At 39.1% G+C, this 24,832-nt stretch overlaps 1 protein-coding gene and 1 long non-coding RNA gene across 3 annotated transcripts in view; both read left to right on the top strand.

Annotated features, from left to right (window-relative positions):
* The window catches only part of TDP2 (tyrosyl-DNA phosphodiesterase 2), a 33,450-nt gene extending 15,782 nt beyond the window's left edge, over window positions 1–17,668 (top strand). The window contains exons 3-7 of one of the 2 annotated variants that reach the window (XM_003416476.4): window positions 1,308–1,481; window positions 2,147–2,238; window positions 5,310–5,428; window positions 14,573–14,743; window positions 16,097–17,668. In XM_003416476.4, the coding sequence (XP_003416524.1) occupies window positions 1,308–1,481; window positions 2,147–2,238; window positions 5,310–5,428; window positions 14,573–14,743; window positions 16,097–16,378 (838 nt within the window). In that variant the 3' untranslated portion in view covers window positions 16,379–17,668. The remainder of the gene's footprint in view (window positions 1–1,307; window positions 1,482–2,146; window positions 2,239–5,309; window positions 5,429–14,572; window positions 14,744–16,096) is intronic. The other variant, XM_010596184.3, reaches the window with a different exon arrangement.
* Window positions 14,750–15,880, top strand: LOC135230704 (uncharacterized). Its single transcript, XR_010321318.1, has 2 exons — window positions 14,750–15,280; window positions 15,375–15,880. It is a non-coding gene; the product is annotated as an uncharacterized LOC135230704 (long non-coding RNA).
* Window positions 17,669–24,832: the final 7,164 nt, after the last annotated feature.

The raw sequence follows: 24,832 nt of genomic DNA, 5'->3' as shown, positions 1-24,832 counted from the left end.
GGAGGAATAGCAAAGAATTTGCAGTCATTATTTATCTGCCACCTTAGGATCTTACTTAAAATAATATTTTAATGAGTACAATTAAATTTGGATATCTTACATTTCTGGAGCCCTGGTGGCACAGTAGTTAAGAGCTCGGCTGATAACTAAAAGGTCAGCAGTTTGAAACCACCAGCTGCTTCTCGGAAACCCTTTGGGAGCAGTTCTACTCTGTCCCATAGGGTCGTTGTGAGTCAGAATCGACTTGACAGCAGTGGGTTTTGGTTTGGTATCTGTCATGGATTGAGCTGTGTCTTCCAAAAATATGTGTCGACTTGCTTAGGCCATGATTCCCAATATTATGTGGGTGTCCTCCATTTTGTGATTGATGTAATTTTCATATGTGTTGAAAATCCTAATCTCTGCCTGTGGTTAATGAGGCAAGATTAGATCATGTTAAGTGGACCACGGTGGGAGTAACACCCTTACTAAGGTCACATCCTCGATCCAATGTAAAGGGAGTTTCCCTGGGGTATGGCCTACACCACCTTTTATTTTGTGAGAGATAAAAGGAAAAGGAAGCCAGCAGAGAGTTGGAGATCTCATACCACCAGAAAGCAGCACCGGAAGTAGAGCTCATCCTCTGGACCCGGGGTTCCTGCACAGAGAGGCTCCTAGACAACAGAAAGATTGATAACAAGGACCTTCCTCCAGAGTCGACAGAGAGAGAAAGCCCTCCCCTGGAGCTGGCGCCCTGAATTTGGACTTTTAGCCTATTGGACATTGAGAAAATAAATTTCTCTCTGTTAAAGCTATCCTCTTCTATTTCTGTTATAGCAGCACTAGATAACTAAGACCGTGTCTTACATTTCTTAGTCTAATTTGGGGGTCGTAGTTTATAAAATCATTTTAGTGACAGTTGTCATTGAAGGATGTCAAGTTGACCGTAAGTGTATAAGTGAGCAAATAATCTAGATAATACTGTAAGAATTATAAGAACTTTTTTCCTCAGTCATATGTCTTTCATGTTCCTAGAGGCAGGCATAGTGGTTAAGAGCTGTGGCTGCTTAACCAGGTCACCAGTTGAAATCTACCAGTTGCTCCTTGGGAACTCTGTGGGGCAGTTCTACTCTGTCCTATAGGGTCGCTATGAGTCGGAATCAACTCGGCGGCAACGGATGTTTTTGGTTTTTAGAGGCAGGGACTTCTGGGGCTCTTTGTAAACTTATTTGTTGTAAAATGAGGGCTACAAATACTTACAAAGTAATTCTTAAGTTATTCAATTTTTAGGTTATTTATGAAGTTGTGTTTCATTCTGGTCTTTCCAGTGTTGACCTAACTAATGAAGAAACAACTGATTCCACTAGTTCTAAAATCAGCCCACCTGGAAATATTCAGCCAGAAGATGGCAGTGTGTTCTCTTTCATTACCTGGAATATTGACGGATTGGATCTAAACAATCTGCCAGAGAGGGCTCGAGGCGTGTGTTCCTATTTAACTTTGTAAGTATTACTCAGTTTAATAGTGGCATAATAATTATGTGTTACCTATCTACAGTGTAACAGTTCAAGATTGTGGTCTGTGGGATCAGACCTGGGTTCAAAGTTCATCCCTGAGAAGAAAGATCTGAAAGAATTGAAAGTGATTGCCTCTAGGAGCAGAATTTAGGACTGGGGCAGGTGCAGAGGGTACACTAATTTTTGTTAGAAGCCTTCTAGTCCTATTCTGCTTGTTTAACTGTGTTTATAATTATTGCTATGAAAATAAAATTAGCAAAAGTATCTTTGCTTATGTACTGGTTCTCTGACTTTGAACAAGCCACTTAAGCTCTCTGGTGCTCATTTTCTTCATGGTGAATAATAACTGGAGGAGATCAAAAGAAATAATAAAGTGTCAGAGCACAGGACCATTGCAGGCTCTCAGTCTGGGTTTCTACTGTCAATTACTCCAGTTCTTTTAATTTAAAGTGTTGTCACACCTATTATAAGTTAAACAGGGCAGATCTTTCTCCTTTTATAGTTATTGAAGATCAGTGTAAACTTGAATGTTAGGTGCCCTAGTGGGTAGTAGTTTTGTGTTTCTCTCTTTCATGTTGTGAAATTTCCTTTATCTAGTTAGCTGAAAATGGTATACCCAATATTTATTATAAATTGATGTTTTAAATTAGGTACAGCCCAGATGTGGTATTTCTACAAGAAGTTATTCCTCCATACTGTAGCTACCTAAGGAAGAGAGCAAGTAGCTATGAAATTATTACAGGTAACAATTTTACTGTTATTTAAATGAACTTTTCCTTTGAAAAATCAATAAAAGAGATAAATAAAAGTTAGCCTATTGGAGGATAGAGGAGAAAAAGCACAACAATAATAAGTTTGGGAAATAAGCCCAGAGACAGAGGATATTGAAAGAATTATAGGAAAATATACATCTTAATAAGTATGAAAAATTGCTGAAATGGATGATTTTCCAGGAAAATATAAGTTACCAAAATTTGAGACACTGACTAGCTTTTTGGTGAAATTAAATTGTTAAAAAATTTTCAATGACAATCATATTGTGATTATGCCTTTTGAAAAAGTTTTTATCTTTATTAATTCCTTTTGATCTGTTTTGTTGCTGTTTTTTTCCTGTAGTTTTTTGCCTTGGATAATTTAGTTTTTTGATATTCCAATCTATTTTGTTTTTACTAGGTACGTTTATAGGACCACTTTGGCCACATCTCATCATTGTCATATACAGTGTTTTCTTTGACTTTCACTCCTACTTTCTTGTTTTCTGAATCTCATCTTTTCCTCCTCCTTGGTTTACTTTTTCATTTTTTTGGAGGGCATTCTCTAATCACTTTCTAAAAAATAGTACATACAGCATTGTAAGTGTGGTTAATACCACTGACTTGTATGCTTGAAAATGGTTAAAAAGGCAAATTTTCTGTTGTGTATATATTTTACCACAATTAAAAAAAAAAAAAAAAGCACATGGTTGGTCAAGCTTTTGAATCCTAGCATATTTTAAAATGCCTGTGCTTTATTTTCATACTTGGTTGATAGTTGGTTGGGCTTATATGTCTAGGTAGAAAGTCATTTTTCTTACAATTTTGAAGACATTGTCTCCAAAGTTTTCTTCTAGTCTTCTAGTTTCCATTATCAATTATGGAAAGTCTGATGCTATTCTAATTATTCCCCTTCCCGCCCCACCCCCCACCAGCTTTGAGAGTTGTCTTTTTAGCCCTAATGTTCTTTATGCTGTCCTCCTCCCCCCCCACCCCCATTTACTGTCCTGAATACTTGGCAGGGACTTTCAATCTGGAGGCTTGTGACCTTCAGTTCTGGAAAATTCTTTCTGCCTGCCTGCCTGCTTGTCATTTTTCAGGCCTGCCTGCCATCTTCCGCTCCCTCTCCTTTTCTTCCTTCTCCTCTCCTTCTTTCTTTTCCCTCCTTTCCCCCTCGTCTTTTTCCCTCCCTCTCTTCCTTTCTCTTTCCTTCCTTCTTTCTTTCTCCTTCTTTTCCTCCTTCCCTTCCTTACAATTGCTTTACCTCACCCTTCCTTCTGGAATTCTTTGTCAAACGTTAGAAGAACTCCTGGATTGACCCTTTAATTTTCACACGTTTTCTCTCTTATTTTCCCATCTCTTTGACTATGTGTTCTACTTTCTTGGTAACTGTCTTGACTTTTAGGTATTATTTTAATTGCTTGGGTCTCCTTTTTACTAAATGTTTCTTTTTAGTGGATGTAGTACAGGTAGTCCCTGACTTAGGACAGGGTTCTGTTCCAACGACTGCGTCGCAGGTTGGTTCAGATATAAGTCAAATTCTCATTTTTTTTTTTTTTAGTTTTTGTTACTGCCTTTTATTTTCAGTGTCTTTATAAATCCGATCTTTGTCTTTTGGGGGTTGGCATGAGAACGATAACAGCAACAAATTACACATTGCAACATTGTGTGTAGTACATACTATTAAGGATAAAATACACAAGGAAAAAAAGAAAAATGGTGGCAACTTGAATATGTTGTAAGTCTGGGACTACCTGTTTCTTATCTCTTGAGGATATCAAATTTTGTTAGTTTTTTCTTTTAGGTTTTAATCTCTTACCCTGCATTGTTTTCATTTCCTTCTTTCTCTTTTCTTTAGAGGCTCTCATTTATGTTAGACCTGTTACTTAAATGTGTAGGGGTCCTTGGCTCTTGGTTCATATTTGAACTCAGGCACTAAAAAGCTGATCGCAACTCAGTATCCCTGAGCTGAGCTAGTTGGGACACTTCATTGCAAGGGATTGATTGTGGAACAGGCTGCTTATTCAGTTGTCAATACGTCAGTACATAGAGGCCTTTAATCTGGGGCCATTCAGTTTCTCTAAATTCTTTAGCTTTCTGTATGCTGGATATTGGGGCTGGGCCTTCTGTAGTTTTCCTGCCTTCTCGAAGCAGGTCAGCAGAGGGGAGCTGAGGCTTCCTCTCTTTATTAGGCACACTTTTACTTAACTCCTGTTTTCAGTTCATACCGTAGCCCATCCCCGTGCACACCTTCCATAACACACACACCCCTCACACAGCAGCTGGTGACTCTGTCTGGAGCCTCTAAAATTCAGTGTCTCTATGTACCTCTAGTCTCCAATTGAGGGGTGATCACTTGGCTGTGGGGGGTTGGAATCAAGGCCTGGGGTGTTTAGCCCCACATCAGACCTTGAACTAGCCCTCTCTGCTCGTAGCCCAGCATGTTACCCCTACCTGTTGTGGTACCTTTGTGCTGAAGTGCTAAATATTTCCTGGCTTTTGTGTGACAAATCTGGATACTTCCTGTTGGTTGTCTTCTGCTACAGGTGCCCAAGTGATTTCTCTCTGTTTTTATTACCCAGTTTACCATCTGCTTTCCATCTTCTGAATAACTGTTGGATGCTTTCATTCACTGCTCCTCTATTCTTATTCTCTGTTTCTTGCAGGTTTATACCTTTAAAAATTTTTTTTTATTCATTTTTTTTTTTGTGGTACTTCCAGAGTGAGTAGAAGTAAATCCATGTCAGTTTGCATCAGTTCACGTCTCACCTACTCTGTCTTTTCTGGTGTGATATTGACACTCTTAGTTATTTTTGCCAACTTATGTGAATTTATTCTTATTTTTGTATTTATTTCATTATTTCCATTGAATTTGAAGAGGGGTAGGTAAACTATGGACTCAGTTGGCCATCTTGAACTACTTTCTCTAAAGTTTTAGATCAATTTAAATATCTGTACCTGTTTGTTGTAAAATCTTCAGTAGGAGAAATTGTGATAAACTGAAAATGCCCTAAGTGAATTTTCTTTCCCAGCCTAAATTCTTTTCCACAACCATTTGAAGGTAATGAAGAAGGATATTTCACAGCTATCATGTTGAAGAAATCGAGAGTGAAATTAAAAAGCCAAGAGATTATTCCTTTTCCAAGCACCAAAATGATGAGAAACCTTTTGTGTGTGCATGTAAGTAATTTTAAGAAATTGACTTGTTAAAAAAGAATTGACTTTTTTATAGTTCCATGGTGTTGTCTTTTTTGCTCCCCACTTGTAGATTCTTTTAAGTAATCTTTAAGAGCTTTGTAAATTAAGTTTTTACATAAATGTTACATATAGATAAACTTGTTGAAATAGAATACTTGATCCATTATCTGGTTTCCTAAATAATAAGACTTGGCTAACATTCCACATTTGCTTCTTAAAGGAATGTTTTTACTATTTGCTCTGTACATAGTACTGTGTTGAACTCTGTGAGGCCTACAAAAATGATTCAAACATATTCAAATATGTTCTCATAAAGTTTACAGGTTAGTAAGAGGAAAAATTGTATATATAGTAACTGAAATAAGAGACATAAATGCTTTCAGGCTCTCTCCATTTAGGGTGATGTTGGCTTTGGCTTTGTATAGATGCCCTTTATTATGTTGAGGAATTTTCCTCCAATTTCTATTTTGGTGAGAGTTTTTATCATAAATGGGTGTTGGATTTTGTCAAATGCCTTTTCTGCATCAATTGATAAGATCATGTGGTTTTTGTCTTTTGTTTTATTTATATGGTGGATTACATTAATGGTTTTTCTAATATTAAACCAGCCTTGCATACCTGGTATAAATCCCAGTTGGTCGTGGTGAATTATTTTTTTGATATGTTGTTGAATTCTATTGGCTAGAATTTTGTTGAGGATTTTTGCATCTATGTTCATGAGGGATATAGGTCTGTAATTTTCTTTTTTTGTGATGTCTTTACCTGGTTTTGGTATCAGGGAGATGGTGGCTTCATAGAATGAGTTGGGTAGTATCCCGTCATTTTCTATGTTTTGAAATACCTTTATTAGTAGTGGTGTTATCTCTTCTCTGAAAGTTTGGTAGAACTCTGCAGTATAGCCATCCGGGCCAGGGCTTTTTTTTGTTGGGAGTTTTTTGATTACCGTTTCAATCTCTTTTTTTGTTATGGGTCTATTTAGTTGTTCTACTTTTGATTGTGTTAGTTTAGGTAGGTAGTGTTTTTCTAGGAATTCATCCATTTCTTCCAGGTTTGCAAATTTGTTAGAGTACAATTTTTCGTAATTATCTGATGTGATTCTTTTAATTTCAGTTGGGTCTGTTGTGATGTGGCCCATCTCGTTTCTTATTCAGGTTATTTGTTTCCTTTCCTGTATTTCTTTAGTCAGTCTGGCCAATGGTTTATCAATTTTGTGAATTTTTTCAAAGAACCAGCTTTTGGCTTTGTTAATTCTTTCAATTGTTCTTCTGTTCTCTAATTCATTTAGTTCAGCTCTAATTTTATTATTTGTTTTCTTCTGGTGCCTGATGGATTCTTTTGTTGCTCACTTTCTATTTGTTCAAGTTGTAGGGACAGTTCTCTGATTTTGGCTCTTTCTTCTTTTTGTATGTGTGCATTTATCGATATAAATTGGCCTCTGAGCACTGCTTTTGCTGTGTCCCAGAGGTTTTGATAGGAAGTGTTTTCATTCTCGTTGCATTCTATGAATTTCTTTATTCCCTCCTTAATGTCTTCTATAACCCAGTCTTTTTTCAGCAGGGTATTGTTCAGTTTCCAAGTATTTGATTTCTTTTCCCTAATTTTTCTGTAATTGATTTCCACTTTTATTGCCTTGTGGTCTGAGAAGATGCTTTGTAATATTTGTATGTTTTGGATTCTGCAAAGGTTTGTTTTCTGACCTAATATGTGGTCTATTCTAGAGAATGTTCCATGTGTGCTAGAAAAAAAAGTATACTTTGCAGCAGTTGGGTGAAGAGTTCTGTATAAGTCAGTGAGGTCAAGTTGGTTGATTGTAGCAATTAGGTCTTCCGTGTCTCTATTGAGTTTCTTACTGGATGTCCTGTCCTTCTCCGAAAGTGGTGTGTTGAAGTCTCCTACTATAATTGTGGAGGTGTCTATCTCACTTTTCCATTCTGTTAAAATTTGTTTTATGTATCTTGCAGCCCTGTCACTGGGTGCATAAATATTTAATATGGTTATATCTTCCTGGTCAATTGTCCCTTTTATCATTATGTAGTGCCCTTCTTTATCCTTTGTGATGGATTTAACTTTAAAGTCTATTTTGTCAGAAATTAATATTGCTACTCCTGCTCTTTTTTGCTTATTGTTTGCTTGATATATTTTTTTCCATCCTTTGAGTTTTAGTTTGTTTGTGTCTCTGAGTCTAAGGCGTGTCTCTTGTAGGTAGCATATAGACAGGTCGTGTTTCTTTATCCAGTCTGATACTCTCTGTCTCTTTATTGGTACGTTCAGTCCATTTACATTCAGCGTAATTATAGATGAGTATGTGTTTAGTGCAGTCATTTTGATGCCTTTTTATGTGTGTTGTTGACAATTTCATTTTCCCACTTTTTTGTGCTGAGACTTTTTTTTGTAACTTGGGTGTTCCTCATTTTCATAGTATTTGACTTTATGTTTGTTGAGTTGTTACGTTTTTCTTGGTTTTTATTTTGAGTTACAGAGTTGTTATACCTCTTTGTGGTTACCTTAAATATTTACCCCTATTTTTCTCAGTAAAAACCTAACTCGTATTGTCCTATATCGCCTTGTATCCCTCTCCATATGGCAGTTCTATGCCACCTATATTTAGTCCCTCTTTTTGATTATTGTGATCTTTTACATATTGACTTCAATGATTCCCTGTTTTGAGCCTTTTTTTCTTTTTAAAATTAATCTTGATTTGCTTTTGTGATTTCTCTATCTGAGTTGGTATCAGGATGTTCTGTTCAGTGACCTTGTATTGTGCTGGTATCTGATGTTATTGGTTTTCTGACCAAACAATTTCATTTAGTATTTCTTGTAGCTTTGGTTTGGTTTTTGCAAATTCTCTAACCTTGTGTTTATCTGTAAATGTTTTAATTTCGCCTTCATATTTTAGAGAGAGTTGTGCTGGATATTTGATCCTTGGCTGGCAGTTTTTCTCCTTCAGTGCTCTATATATGTCATCCCATCGCCTGCTTGACTGCATGGTTTCTACTGAGTAGTCCGAACTTATTCTTATTGATTCTCCTTTGTAGGAGACCTTTCTTTTATCCCTGGTTGCTTTAAAACTTTTCTCTTTATCTTTGGTTTTGGCAAGTTTGATGATAATATGTCTTGGTGATTTTCTTTTTGGATCAATCTTAAATGGGGTTCGATGAGCATCTAGGATAGATATCCTTTTGTCTTTCATGATGTCAGGGAAGTGTTCTGCCAACAGATCTTCAGCTATTCTCTCTGTGTTTTCTGTTGTCCCTCCCTGTTCTGGCACTCCAATCACATACAAGTTATTCTTCTTGATAGAGTCCCACTTGATTCTTAGGGTTTCTTCATGTTTTTAAATTCTTTTATCTGATTTTTTTTTCGGCTATATTGTTGTTAATTCCCTGGTCCTCCAGATGTCCCAGTCTACATTCTAATTGCTCGAGTCTGCTGCCCTGACTTCCTATTGCGTTGTCTAATTCTGTAATTTTATTGTTAATCTTTTGGATTTCTGCCTGCTGTCTCTCTATGGATTCTTGCAACTTATTAATTTTTCCACTATGTTCTTGAATAATCTTTTTGAGTTCTTCAACTGCTTTATCACTCTGTTCCTTGGCTTTTTCTGTAGATTGCCTCATTTTATTTCTGAGGTCATCCCTGATGTCTTGAAGCATTCTGTAAATTAGGTTTTTATATTCTGTATCTGGCAATTCCAGGATTGTATCTTCATTTGGGAAAGATTTTGATTCTTTTGTTTGGGGAGTTGTAGAAGCTGTCATGGTCTGCTTCTTTATGTGGTTTGATATTGACTGCTGTCTCCGAGCCATCACTAAGATATAGTAGTGATTTATTCTATATTTGCTCACTGAGTCTTATCTTGTTTTGTTTTCTTTCAGTCTACGTAGATGGGCTACTAGATTGCGCTGTCTTGAGTGTTGTAGCCCTTGACTCAGTTATGTCCTATAACCAGCTGGTTTAGGCTGTTACCAGATATATAAGCCTAAGAGTCCATTCACTATTCTTGAGTAGAATCTGATTTTGGGTCATCAAGTGTGTGATGCAGAGTGTTACCTATCCACCTCGAGAAGTAGTGGTGATAGTTGTGTGCACCAGATTCTAGTAGCAGCTGGGGTTCACACTCCAGGGGGGGCAGGATGCTGACAGGCTTCCCCCAAGTGTCAGTAAGGTAGGTGTGTCTCTATTCCTAAAGCACCTTGGTGGGTGGGCTCTGCAGCTGTACCTTAGGCCCCCAATGCAAGTACCTCTACAGATTGGTAGTTTTCACCCTCCTTAGGCAGGAGGCTTTGTGGTCTGGGGAGCTTCAGCCCTCAGTTCCCTGTTGTGGGTCAGTGAGGGCTGTGTTGAATATGCAGAGATACCAGACCTGGGAAACTTGTATTTCCAGTAAATCCGCTAAAACAATTACAGTCAGATCCCTATCAGAAATGCCTTTGCATTATAGTAGCCACCTTGTTTCCTGTAGGGATGAAAGCCCGAGACTGTGGATCACATATGCTTGGCTGGAGCTGGTTCTGTGTATTTAGTCCAATTAGGGAAGGATTTTTGGTCCCTGGGTTTTTTGTAGTTGCTTCTTTTTCTTGCAGGCCAGGAGAATGGGTTAGGAAAAGACAAAAACAAAGCAAAAGAAAGAAAAACCACAGAGCAGTTTACTTTCTGGCTCAGGAAATTCCAATGTTAATGAAGCCGCCTGGTAAGGGGAGGGGAGGGTTCAGATAAATAGAAGAGAGTAGCACCCCGGAATATAGACAAAGTTACTTATCTTGGTTGGGATGACTGTTTTATCTGAGATTCCCGAGGGGCGCATTGTCGACTGTGTGCGCTGGCTGGGAAGAGATTGCCCCCGAGTGTCAGGCCCGTGTCCCGTGCTTGCGATGTCTCAGAAGCCGTGGTTAGTTTCTCCGCTCCCAGTCCAAAGCCCAGCGCCAAGTTTCCCCGGCAGGGATGCCACACTCCCGGCTCCAAAACCAGTCACTGCCTCCCGGTGACTTCTCTTCCTTTCAGCCGCATCTCTGTGCTGCCTGCGTGCACTGGCTGGGCTTCCCCTGAGGTCAGTTCAGGGGATTAGGGCTGCGCCCCGTGATTGTGCCGTCTCAGGATGCCGTGCTCAGCTCCCCTGCGTCCAGTCCAAAGCCCGGCGCCAAGGTTTCCTGACTGGGACGCTGGCTCCAGGCTCCGAAAACAGTCGCTGCTTCCCCGTGGTTGTTTGTTCTCAGTCTCTGTCACTCAGGTCAACTCTTTAAATCTGTGTTTGTTGGTCAGGGTTCGTAGATTGTCATGTATGTGATCGATTCACTTATTTTTCCGAGTCTTTGTTGCAAGAGGGGTCCGAGGTAGTGTCTACCTTGTTAGCCATCTTGGCCCCGCCTCCTCCTGGTCTTTTTTGATTGTTGTTTGCTTGATGTATTTTTTTCCATCCTTTGAGTTTTAGTTTGTGTCTCTAAGTCGAAGGTGTGTCTCTTGTGGGCAGCATATAGACGGATCGTGTTTATTAATCCATTCTGCCACTCTCTGTCTCTTTATTGGTGCATTTAGTCCATTTTCATTCAGCATTACTATGGATAGGTATGAGTTTAGTGCTATCATTTTGATGTCTTCTTTTGTGTGTTGTTGACAGTTCCTTTTTCCCACTTAATTTTTTGTGCTGAGTAGTTTATATATTGTGTTTTCTTCTTATTCATTGTAGTTGATTTTGTTTCTGCTATTTTTTCTTGTAATTTATTTTGATGAGTAGGGTTGTTAGTATCTATTTTACTTACCTTAATATTTACCCCTATTTTTCTAAGTTTAAACCTTACTTTTGTTTCTTTATATTGCCTTGTCTTCCTCTCCATATGAAAGATCTATGACTACATTTCTTAGTCCCTCTCTATTGTTTTAATGTTGTCTTCTTTTACATAATGACAACACTGTTTCCCTGTTTTGAGTGTTTTTTTATCTTGATTTATTTTTGTGATTTCCCTGTCTGGGTTGACATCTGATTGCTCTGTCCAGTGTTCTAGTCTTGGGTTGCTATCTGATATTATTGATTTTCTAACCAGAGAACTCCCTTTAGTATTTCTTGTAGTTTTGGTTTGGTTTTTATGAATTCCCTAAACTGTTTATCTGGAAGTGTCCCAGTTTCACCTTCATATTTGAGACACAGTTTTGCTGGATATATGATTCTTGGCTGGCAATTTTTTTCCTTCAGTGTTTTATATAGGTCATCCCACTGCCTTCTTGCCTGCATGGTTTCTGCCGAGTAGTCTGAGTTTATTCTTGTTGACTGTCCTTTGTAAGTGACTTTTCATTTGTCCTTAGCTGCTCTTAAAATTCTCTCTTTATTTTTGGTTTTGGCAAGTTTGATTATGTCTTGGTGACTTTCTTTTAAGATCTGCCTCATGTGGAGTTTGATGAGCATCTTGGATAGATGTCTTCTCATCTTTCATGGTATCAGGGAAGTTTTCTGCCAACAAATCTTCAAGGATTTTCTCTGTATTTTCTGTTATCCTTCCCTGTTCTTGTACTCCAGTCACTCGTAGGTTATTTCTCTTGATAGAGTCCCACATGATTCTTAGGGTTTCTTCATTTTTTAAATTCTTTTATCTGATTTTTCTTCAAATATATTGGTGCCAAGTGCTTTATCCTCAGCCTCCCCGATTCTGTCTTCCACTTGCTCAATTTTGCTCCTCTGACTTTCTGTTGACTTGTCTAATTCTGTAATTTTATTGTTAATCTTCTGAATTTCTGATTGCTGTCTCTCTATGGATTCTTGCAGCTTATTAAATTTTTCATTATGTTCTTCAGTAACCTTTTTAATTTCTTCAGCTGCTTTGTATGTTCCTTGGCTTGTTCAGTATATTGCCTGATCTCCTTAAGAGTTCTGTATATTAATCTTTTGTATTCTGCATCTGGTAATTCCAGGGAGGCACCTTTATCCAGAAGATCCCTTGAGTCTTTGTTTTGAGAGCTTGTTGAATTGACCATGGTCTGCTTCTTTATGTGATTTGATACTGACTGTTGTCTCCATGCCATCTATAAGTTATTGTATTGGTTTATTTTATGTTTGCTTACCATATCCTAGCTTCTTTGTTTTGTTTTTGTTTTGATATGTCCAAATAGGTTGCTTCAGTGAGCTAGCTTGATTATTTTCACCTTTGAAGAGCTAATGTCCTGTCATCAGATGGCTAGAGCTGTTACCACGTATATGAGCCTAGGAGTCCATTCACTTTTCTTGTAGTTGGTCATCAAGTGTGTGGTACAGGCTCTGCCCTACAGTCTTAGAGGGGCAGGGGTGATTGGTGTAGGCACCGGTATCTGGTTGCAGCAGGGGTCACACTCTGCACAAGGCAGGGGGCTGACAACTGTCCCCCGAGTGTTTGTGAGGAAAGCATATCCCTGTTCCCTAGAGCATACAGGTGGATGGGTTCTGCAGACAGATCATGGGCACCCCGTGCTTTTGGTTTTAAGGACTGGGGGGTACCATTTATCCCTGGACCCCTGTCGTGGGTGGCTGGGTGACCTGAATGGAGCCACCAGTTCCTAGGCCCCTGATGTGGGTAGATGAGGACCCTGTTTAATAGGCAAAGTGGTGTCAAACATCAAATACTACCTCTCCAACACACAGCTGAAACAGTTGCAGTCTGCCAACAAGGGCCTGTTCTCCTGAAATAGGCCCACACAGGTCCATGCAGGGGGAAAGGTATTAAAAGTCTACGGACCGTTTATGCCTGAACAGGATCTGCTTCTGTCCTGAGCTCCCCACATTAGTGGAGCTGGCAAATTATCTTTTCTCCAGCTGTGAATTTATTCCTTCTCCAAGGCCAGGAGAATGGCTCGGGGTACGCAACAGGAACTATCGCAGGCTTGGGGGCTGGGGGTGTGGTAAAATATACGCAAGTACTTAGCTTTTCCTAAGAGCACTGTTCTTCTCTGGTTCCGGAGGTGTGAGTAGGCTGTGCGACTGGTTGTTTCTTCCTGAGGAAACTGCGGCGGAACGCTACTACCAGCCTGCCGCAGTTGCTTCTGGGAATGGCACCTGAGGGATCCTGGTGATTCAGGTCTGGCAGCCCCTCTCCACTTCTGAACCGTCTCTCCCTCCCCAGCCACTCAGTCCATTTTCTGACTTTGACTTTGATGTTCAGGGCTTCTAGCTTGTCATAAATGTAATCGCTTCACTTGTTTTTCGGGTCTTTGTTGTAAGAGGGTTCACCGGAAGCGTCTGACTCCTCTACCATCTTGGCCCCGCCCTAAGCATTCTATTCAGTTGGGTGTAGAAAACATGAAGGAGGGGTATGGTGTGACAGAAGGTTGGGAATGTTGGCTCAGTCCAAACTGATAGAAGGGCATGAATGTCCAACATGAAAGAATTTGAACTTGGTACTGCAGACAATTTGTATAAATAAGGACAGGCTTATTATTATTATTAAATGACATTTTTGGTGCCTTAATGGCAAATGGTAAATGATACTCATTCATTCGACTGACATTTTTTTGAATACCTATGTAACAGGCTCTTGATAATATAGTAATACATAAAAACCAATTGCCAGTGAGTCCATTCTCATGGTGACCCCGTATGTGTCAGGTTGGAACTATGCTCCACAGGGTTTTCAATGGCTGATTTTTTGGAAGTAGATTGTCATGCTTTTCCTCTGAAGCACCTCTGGGTGCACTCCAACCTTTTGGTTAGCAGCTGAGCACATTGTTTTAACTGTTTACACCACCCACAGACTCCATAGTAATAAATAGGAACCTTCTTTATTTAGAAATGACTCATCTTGTAGGGGAGAAATAATTGTGCTGTAGTTCAGTCTAGGAGACTTTAAAGACAGTCTGTCCATCATGCTGTAGGACTATAAGGGAGGGAGCCAAGTAGTATGAGGGGGGCATTTGGGAAGGCCTCACAGTCGAGGTAACATTTGAGGTAGGTTTTTTTTTTTAGGTACTTGCTAAGGAGTCTTCTTTGGGGGTGGGATCAGTGCCTTATACTTATTTTGACCCAGTGGGATGAACACAGTTCTGATTCTGTAGTTTCAATTTAGTAAATAATATACTGATCAGTTGAACAGTATGCTGATTCTGTTATCAAAGTTAACAGTAGTGGTCAGTGAGTGGTTTTAACAACTCTAAGTATCTATCCCGCCGTAGGTGAGTGTGTCGGGCAATGAAATTTACCTTATGACTTCGCATTTGGAGAGCACCAGAGGGCATGCTAAGGAACGAATCAATCAGTTACAAGCAGTTCTGAAGAAAATGCAAGAGGCTCCCGCGTCAGATACAGTTATATTTGCAGGAGATACAAATTTAAGGGATCAAGAAGTGAGTGACAGACTTTAATGAAGATTATTGCTGTGGAAACTAATTTCGGTTCTTTTGACTGAAGCCATTAAAACTAGGACCTTCGTTTATTCAAAAATGGATAAGTGACCTTGCAAATGCAATTCAGCAAATAGTTACTTAATCTGTGCTATATACAGGCCTGGTACTGGGGAAGCAGGTGCCAGAGGGGCTCCTGTATTATTGGGGGAAAATGTAAATATCACATATGAAACAGACAACACAAAGCATTATATGCAGGGCTAGCAAGAGAGGTATTGAGAAAATAATGACTAGAAGAGCTCAGTTTATTTGCAGTATTCCTAGTTGCAAGATTAACAGAAAGGCGTGGCCATTACAGTTGATTCTCTCTTCCTTCTGAGGTTGTTTTTTTTCCTTGGCCTTTACCAACCTTTTTTTAATCACGTTTTCCTGTCACTCCTGTGCCCAGGTCTGAAACAAAGTCCCTTTCCTCTTAGTTCAGTTGAGACGTGTTGGGATTTTTCAGAAGAACCTTCACAGATTTAGAACATATTAATGGTAAGGCCTGCCTTGCCTTGTTTCCCCTCTGTCTGAGCTCACATCAGCTAGTGAATTGAAATGCAAGTTTTGTTCATTTTCCCTTGGCCACGAGCTCCAGGCCTCCAGGCGTAGAGGGAGAAGGGAGATGTAAAAGGAAGGCATGTCAGGACTTCCTGCTGAAGTGAAGGCCGTGAACCAGATAAAGGAGGTGGTGAGCTGGTAACTTCATCTTTGTACACAAATTATTATTTTTTTTTTAAAAAAAGATCATGCTTTCTGTCAGACTGTTTGCAAATCACTGACTTTAGCAGCCATGTTTTTGGTATGTGTTTGTCTGACTTACCTACTTTTAAAAAAATCCTCGAGTATGAATGAGAGAGGGAAGAATTTTACATTGTTAGTAAATTTTAAAAAAGAAATAAAAAAAACAGCAACTGAATGGAGTTGACATTAGACCATATAAATAGTACACTCTTAAATTTATAGAGTAGCAATTGTGCCTTCTTTTTACTTGAGTTCATTTTTTAAAAAACTCAGCAGTAACTTCTGAGTTTTATCGGACATCCAAAGTTAGGAACCTATTTATGGCAAAAGAGAAGGGGCAAATTCCAAACCGCTCTGACTACCTTGATATTTTTATATTATCTACTTATTACCATACAGCAAAATAATCTTTATAATGCATCCAGTTATTTGCATTTGTTCATTAAGAAATTATTTTTGACATCGTAATTAGAAATATTGCACTTAGACGCCATAATAGCAAAGACACCTTTCAAATTAGAGGAAAAAAGACTCTGAATCTTACAGAGTGTTCTTTGTTTCTCTTTTCAGGTTACCAAATGTGGTGGTTTACCCAACAACATTTTGGATGTCTGGGAGTTTTTGGGCAAACCTGAGCATTGCCGGTATACATGGGATACCCAAATGAACTCTAATCTGGGAATACCCAGTACTTGTAAGCTTCGTTTCGATCGAATATTTTTCAGAGCAGCAGCAGAAGAGGGCCACATTATTCCCCGAAGTTTGGACCTACTTGGGCTGGAAAAACTGGACTGTGGCAGATTTCCCAGTGATCATTGGGGTCTGCTGTGCAATTTAGATATAATATTGTGAAATGCTTTTCAAATACGAGTTTTAAATGTACTGTGTAGTTTTGTTATGGATCTTTGCAAATGTAATTTGTACCTGTCTGGAAAGGTAGGTTTAATATGGAGGAGTTAGTTTACTGGATCATTGTAACAGAAGAAAAAATGACTCCGAATTTGTTTATTGTGTCTTCAGATTTTGGAACTTATATATTATTGTCTATTTAAACTAAGGCATGCCTGTTTTCAGAATAAGAGGCCTCTTAATGAAAGGACACAAAGCTTATGGGAGCTTTTAGCGGTGCTCATTGCTGTCAGCTGGGTTCCAAGCGGGGGCCAACATTGTCTCCAGGCGAGACTTCACACTTGATTTGTTTTTTCAATCAGGAACCAAAATAGTTAATATTGTAAATAAGTCTTCAGGGGAAAAAAAAAAAAAAAAAAAAATCAGTGTCACGAGGAATTACTGAGTCCTTGGGACTAGGTCTTTTAATTACATTTGGCAAATTCAGACAGTCTTAAATGAAAAAGCCACGGTCATCTCTTGACGACAGTCCTACATCAGACTTTATTTTTGTCAGCTCACAGTGCATAATTGGTAAGCTGTAAATGAAACCTTATGCTTTAAAATTCCTTGTCCTTTTTTATTCATGTTTATAGTTATGTCACCAACAGAAGCAAAGTTAGGCTTGATAATGATTAAAGTCAGTTTTATAGGGGCATTGTACTGGTGTTCTAAGAGAAAAATAAATGTGTAAAGAGACATAGCCTTAGTTTTGCCACTCATAAAATTGAATTATTTTGCAGGAGGTGAATAGTAGGTACTTTAAATGTGCTTTAAAGAAACATTTATTTCCACCAGAGAAATTTGCTTTTAAAAAACGATTTCACTTGTTTGGCCTGTTTTAGTAGGCCTTTGTGACTCTGATGGGATTAAAGTTTTTACCTGCTTTGTGTTTTCTAACTCCACTGCTGCTGTGTGGAAAATAGCTTTCCATGTTGCATCTCACCCTGTCAAGAATTACCAAGAGTATATGAGCTTCCTCAGTATAGAAAAAAAAGAAAGCCGGTGGGAATAGTTAGAATGAGAAGTGCCAAATTAACAACTAAAACACGTAAAAGAAACAAGCTAAATTTATACATGATGTTCCCTTTGTAGTGACAATTTGAAGGAATTTTATCTATTAATCGTTGTTTTAATCATTAAAAATAGTGAGAATTACCGCTAATATTTTGGTAACATGCATTATGAAGGTAATAAATAAAATATGCAGTGGTATATTATATCAAATAAAAAATTATCAGATTGTTTAACGAACCATGACAGGAATGTTTTTTCCTTTGTATGACTCATAGCATCCAAGTGAGATACCTCCCCATTTACTGCTTGTAGTGACAAAATGAAAGAAACAGTAAGTGAAGTGAATAGGAACAATTAAACTACTTTTAGTCTGCTTTCCTGGGCAGTAGTTTTCAAACATTGAAATAATTAAGAACCTACTAATTTGCAGTGTCTTGAGTTTTTCACTTTGAATCTTAAGTTTTTCTAGTATAGTAGCTTTGCTTACTTACCTAAACTCCTTGGTGAAATTCCCACTTAGAACCGAATCCTATACTTCAATAGGCAATAGTTTATGCTGAGCACTCTCTTTGCCACTGATGTGGTATCTGAATTTAAGCAAGTAGTTTAGCCTTGTAGACTACACTACAGTTTCCGCCACCTTCAAAAAGATAGTTCCTATTATTGCCTCCATTTATAACTGAGGAAACTGAGGTTTAGCAGGATTATGTCACTTGCCTAAGGGCCATCCACTGGTCTTGAATAGCCTAGTAGAGATTTGTCTGTTAGGTCTGTGTGACTCAGGCTTAAGCATTGCACTATATACTTTATAGTCATGGGAATGCACAAGGAATGCCCTGGGTTCCTTTCCTGCCTATGTCACTGCTTTAGCATCTTTATTACAAGAATACAGTAAACTTCCAAGGAAGCATCTTCTGCAAGAGTTTTCTGTGGTTTATGGTTCAGATCACCACCTTCCCCAAGCTGCAGATGTGATCAAAATACACTAGGCACCTAGTTAACCTCTAAAGCATAGAGTTGATCAGCCCCCTCCCAGCACAAGTTTCCATGGGCATTCAGAAACCAGCATGTGCTCAAAATGGAAAGATAAGTGCATAGTAATACTCAAAGAGGCGCCCTGGTGGCGCAAAGGTTAAGCGCTGGGCTGCTAACTGAAAGGGCAGTGGTTGGAACCAACACAACCGCGGGAGACACGTGGCGATCTGCTCCCTTAAAGATTTCAGCCTAGGAAACGCTATGGAGCAGTTCTACTCTGTCCTATGGGGTCGCTATGAGTCGGAACCTACTCAACTGTGCACAACAAGAATCAAAGAGGCTCTCGCTAGAGGAATGGGACTTGTGTAGCCGAGGTGACCTCGCCTCAGGGAACACATTCACAAAGGGTCTTTGCACCAGATAGTGCGCCCAGGAATACCTTGGCCAGGCATTTGGAAGGAGCGCTCATCCCCAAGACTGCCTGGCACCACGGTGGTGGGGAGGAAGCTGGTGCAGGAGAAGAGGTGGGAATGTAAAGGCCGCCCAGCTTCTCAAAAGCCTTTTCCTCCTTCGTGGTCACCTGCGAGGTGGGTGTCTTTTGTCCAAGTGCCCATCTTTTGCGCACTCTCTGGGAGCTGGGCGGGGACAGCTGCCCGCGCGCAGCAGGCCCTGGGGGCTTGTGTGCGCGTGCGTGCGCGTCGCCGTGGTAACCGGCGGCGGAAAGGCGCTGAATCACGGGCGCGCGCTTTCCTGGCGCCTGCAGAAGCTTGCGTGGGGCGCGGATGGGGGCTCTCTCCCGGTTGCATCTTCGCTGGACTGGCGCTGCCCCTGGAGGGCCTGACTGGCCCGGCGCAGAACCGGGCGCCGGCAAGGTGGCCGCGGTCGCTGTCACTGCTAGAGGTAAGAGTGCAGCAGGAGCCTCAGCCTGTCTCGGGTTTGGGCATAAGTCGCTCGTCTGGGGCCAGGTCCCAGGGAACAGAAAGCGAGCTTTTTGCTCCGATGGGGCGGTACCTCCACTCTGACAGCGGGTGCGTGTGTTTGTATGTGTGTAAGGCCAGGAGATGACGAAGAAGAGCAGGTGGGACGCCGGGTGATGCTCCAGGCAAGCGACACCTGCGAGCCTCAATCTCGCTAGCAGACACCAGGTGCAGTATCCTACTTCCCAGCCCGCTGGCCGAGGGTTGGGAAGAGAGGGCTGCAAGTAAGATAGGAAGGTTATGCCAAAAAAAAAAGAAAGAAAAAGAATCCAGGCGTCCTGAGTTTGGGAGGTGGGTTTCTTAAGGTTCTTTTGAACATCTAGGAAAGGGCATTTTCGGATTGCTGCACGATTGATTGTTTCTCAGTAGGGTGGAGTCGGGGAAATGTGTCTTTTCCCAAGCTCATGAACTGCATTTGTTACACCTGTAGAATCGTTTCCTTTAAACTTCGTACGAATTTGTACTATTTATGTGATCTTTGCTGTCATTTACTGAATTAATTTTATTTCTGTACCTTAACATAATCGGAAGTTTACAACCTTTTAACGGTTTTTCTCTCCTTCTAACTCCCTCTAAGGAATATCACAAATTAATTAAGAGCATAAACCTGACATTATAACAGTCATCATTCTTATGATCATTTTGTTTTCTTAATTATAGAGAGGAAAGAATATGATATACATGCTCTTGTCCTTTTTTTTTTTTCCCTCTGGTTCGTTCCTCAAAACATTTTTGCTTGTGGGCTAAATGTCAGTATTTTTTTTTCCAGTGCTTGAATAGAGTAGTTGAATGATGTTTCTGATAAGAGACAAAACTGTAGACAACCAACAATTTTTTTTCGAGTATTAGTGTTTATTTCTTTGTTCCTGAAATGTGTGTTCATTCTGTCTATTATAAAGAAGACACAATCATGGAGACTACTGAAGTTATGCTAAATGTACAATTTTATTTTGTGCTTATTATTTTACATTATTTTTAATACAGATGAGAACTGGAGATATCAATTCAGTTATAGACTTAGAAGATGAAGAGGGAGCTGAATTTCTCCCTAAATTGAAAACCCCGTAGCCAAGTTGAGTCGATTCCGACTCAGAGAGACTGTATATAACAGAGGAGAATTGCCCTGTAGAGTTTCCAAGGCTGTAATCTTTACAAAGCAGATCACCAGGTGTTTTCTCTGTGGAGCAGCTGGTGGGTTCAAACCACAGACCTTTAGGTTGGCAGCTGAGCACTTAACTACTGTGCAGCCAGGGCTCCTTCCTAAATTGAAAAGAGACATGGAAAAGGACTTTTAAGAACCACAGGTGATAGAAAGACATACTCATAAACTTTTGGCACCTAAAATGCTAAAATAGGAACTTATAATAATGTCCTTTCAGAATAAAGAAAATAATTCAGCTAAAATCTTTGTGAATTAAAAAAAAAAAATTTATTATTTTTTATTTTGTTTTTTAGTAGTAGTCAAAAGAGAGCTTTGGTAATTTATTAAGGTAAAATAATGGATTTGCTGTTAAATTTTGATTTTTTTTTTCCTAGCCAAACAGAAAAGAAGCATGCTCTTTAAATGAATACATAGAACCAGGGGTGCAATTGTTGGGGCAGAGTGATGTAGAGAGTCAGGCCAAATGGCTTCCGTTTGATCCTGGATCTGCCACTTAGTGGCTGTGTCACATTTTGGCAAATTATCTAATCCTTCTAAGCCTCAGTTTTCTCATCTGTAAAATAGGGATGGTAATAGGACCTACTTATGGTATTGCTGTAGGAATTCAGTAAAATAATATATATAAAAGCTCTTAGCTTGTTGGCTTGTCAGGAAGTAACATTTCAATAAAAGTTGTTATTATTTTTGAGATAAATTTTATTTTCAGAAATATATTCCATATCTTTAAAATCAATTGGTGGTAAAGTAGAATTTTTTTTGATATGACCAAAGCTTATTCTGATAACCCAAAAAAAAAACAGTGCTTATTCTCATATGTAATATCAAATCCTCATAAAATGCCTAAAGGTTTCCTTGTAACATTTTTAGAGCAATAATGAATATAATAACCGTCATAATACTCATAAAAAAAATACTCATAAGGGGATGTTAATATTGAGGCAATTATATTTAGTACCACAAAAAGGAGCTTTGTTTTAGTAGGCCTAGAATAACTGGTAGGTTATTGTTTTCTTTGCTTTTTTTTTTTTTAATCTGTAATTGTAGATACTATTCCTGTGAATTCAATAGTGAGAAATTTTCACATTTCTGTTAAGCAGTAAAAATGGTTGAACTAATCTGTTTTTGCATCATTTTGGCAGATGTTTTGATAGTAAGTGTTTTGGTTTTAAACTAAGGCTCTTTAAAGAAATGACATGCAGATAGACAAAGATATGGTGTTTTAGTTCTATTCCCTTCCATATAATCTTGGTAGAATTATGTTGGAAAGTTTCCTGGTGTCCAACCTGCCACTCATTCTTTTCCTTCTGTTCAACATAGCGAGGGATTCTTGTAAACATCTATTTAATTTAAGCAGTATGGTTGGGTAAGAGAATTCTCAGACCACAAAGTGAATTTTTGTCTGGAATTTCAAAGTTGGGGTCATTTCAGGCTATAATTTATAACACCAGAATTATAAATATCAAGGGTAAGTTAACTCCAGTGTCACCAGTTTTCTCACTCTGTTGGCTCCGGGGGAATGTCCTTGTCTCTTCAGCTTCTATTCCTTGGCGATCTTCATGTGGTTTGGCATCTATCTTCCCCCATCTCTGCCTCTTTTCTTCCTTGCTTAACCTGCTCCATTTATATCTCAAAAGAGATTGACACAAGACACATCCAACACTAATACTGCCTCGTTAACATAGCAAAGGATTTTACAACGCGGATTTTGGGGAGGGACACAATTTATTCCATAACAATGATCCTTTACTATTTCGTCTAGACTGCCTTTTCAGCCTCTTATGTGATCATTCCTCATTCTACATTCCAGCCATAAAAAGCCACTCAAAATATGCCACCTTTTCCAAGGTTCTATGCCTTCCATGTGCAGTCAGTTCCCAGAGTTTAGAATGCCTGTCTTCAGTAAACCACGCTTTTCCCTCAAAATGTAATGTAAATGTCCCCTTCTGAAGCCTTCAGTAATGCCCATAGCCCGTCGTTACTTGTTGCAGTCTAGCTCCTTGGGCATCCCTCTCTTATATCACTTATTCCATTTCCTTATAGGATAAGGTCCTGCAGACCGAGGACTTTTATTTTTCACATGCGTATATGCTTAAAAAAAAAGAAACAACAAAACCTAAAACTAACAAAATTTTCCATTCTCCAAAATTATATGGAAAACTTTAATTCTAATCTCGTCCTCTCATCCTTCACTTTATTGTTGTTTAGTATTTTAGTTTGAATAATATTTTTTCTTATTATTTATCAACATATTAACCAATTCCTGGCTTACCAATGCTTCTTGCATCCCTTTCTGCTTAGTTTTTCTTTAGTAGCTCTTTTAGTGAGGATCTATGGATGGTAATGGTTACTGGTGGTTCAGTGGTAGAATTCTCACCCAGGTTCAGTTCCTGACCACTGCACCTCACGTGCACCTGTCAGTGGAGGCTTGCGTGTTGCAGTTTTCAGTGGTGCTTCTAGAGTGAGACGGATTAGGAAGAAAACCTTAGCAGTCTACTTCAGAAAATCAGCCAGTGAAAACCCTACAGGCCACAATGGTATGATCTCCAACCCATCATGGAGATAGCACAAGACCAGGCAGTGTTTCATTCTGTTGTGAATGGGGTTGCCATGAGTCAGGGACTGACTTCACAACAGCTAACAACAACATGAAATGGTAATATCAGTGTTGATCTAAACAAATCTTTATTTTGTTGTTACTCTTGAGTGTTAATTTGTTGTTGTTGTTGTTAGGTGACATTGAATGGATTCCAACTCATAGTGACCCCACGTACAACAGAATGAAACAGTGTCGGGTCCTGCACCGTTCTCCCAGTAATTGCTATGTTTGAGCCCATTGTTGCAGCCACTGTGTCATTCCATCTCCTTGAGGGTCTTCTTCTTTTTCGCTGACCTTCTCCTTTACCAAGCATGTCCTTCTCCAGGGACTGGTCCCTCCTGATAACATGTCCAGAGTACGTAAGATGAAGTCTTGCCATCCTCGCTTCTAAGGAACATTCTGGCTGTATTTCTTCCAAGACAGACTTGTTCATTCTTCTGGCAGCCCATGGTATTGTCAATATTCTTTGACAACACTGTAATTCAAGTGCACTAACTCTTCTTTGGTCTTCCTTATTCATTGTCCAGCTTTCGCATGCATATGAAGCGGTTGAAGTTACCATGGCTCGAAGTAGGCGACCATAGTCCTCAGACTGACGTCTTTGCTTTTTAACACTTTAAATACGTCTTTTGTAGCAGATTAGTATTAATTTAGTGGGTATGAGTTTCCAGGTTGACAGTTTTTGTCCCTCAACATTATGAAGATATTATTTCCATTATCTTATAAGATTTATTCTTAATATTGAAAATCATGTTGTCAGCCAAGTCGTAATCTGTCTTCTCTGGTTCTTTACAAACTCTACCCTGTCTTTGGTGTTCTGCAGTTTCATTTCAGTGAATCTAGGAATAGATTTTTTTTTTTTATCCTGCTTAGAACTTTTTGTACTTTGAGAGTTTTTGTCTTTCATGAATTCTGGAAAATTCTTGGCCATTATCCCTTCGCATCTTGACTCGTTCCGATACTCTTTCTTCTTTCCTTTAGGAGCCATCAGGAGATCTATGTTGGGCCATTTATTCTTTCATGACTCTTAGCCTATGAAGGAAAAATGTATCCTTCACTATTTTTGCCTGTTTATTTTTCAAATGAATTTTACTAAGTATTCTGTTGACTTTTATCCATTCTTTATTTTTTTGTTAGCGTAACATATTGTTATTTTTAATATTTTCTTTCTGGGTTAAATAAAGTCTCACTCCCATTTATTCATATCTTCCATGATCTCTCCTGGTAAGGTTTTATAATTGTATTTAAAAAGAGATTCTCTGTCACTTCTTAAGTCATTTGCATATTAATGTTTTTGATCATGCCTGGGAATGGGGTAATTCTTATTAGTGCATTTTCTATCTGTGTAGTTGTCTGCTGCATATAGAGATGAAGTTGTTTACTTTGCATATCCTTCAACAGCCTGGTCGTATTAACCCGATGCTGATCTTTTATTTTTTTGATGATCTAATGTGTTGTGCTTTCTCCACCATCTCCTCAATACGAAGATTCTTAGAAAGTTGCAAAAGGAAGGACTTGAAACTTTTTCTCTATATTTTCTCCCAGTTGTTCCCAATCTGCCCTTTGGAGTTTCACAGAATCTGCTTCCTACCCTTCCACACGAATGCCCTTTCTGTGTTTAAAGCCAATCTTGGATTGAGTTTCCCTCAATTCTGCCTAATCTAAAAGGAAGTCATTTCATACTGTAATTG

The sequence above is a fragment of the Loxodonta africana genome, chromosome 1, assembly GCF_030014295.1.
Source record: "Loxodonta africana isolate mLoxAfr1 chromosome 1, mLoxAfr1.hap2, whole genome shotgun sequence".
Taxonomy (NCBI): domain Eukaryota; kingdom Metazoa; phylum Chordata; class Mammalia; order Proboscidea; family Elephantidae; genus Loxodonta; species Loxodonta africana.
This window is presented reverse-complemented; position numbering and strand designations above follow the sequence as displayed.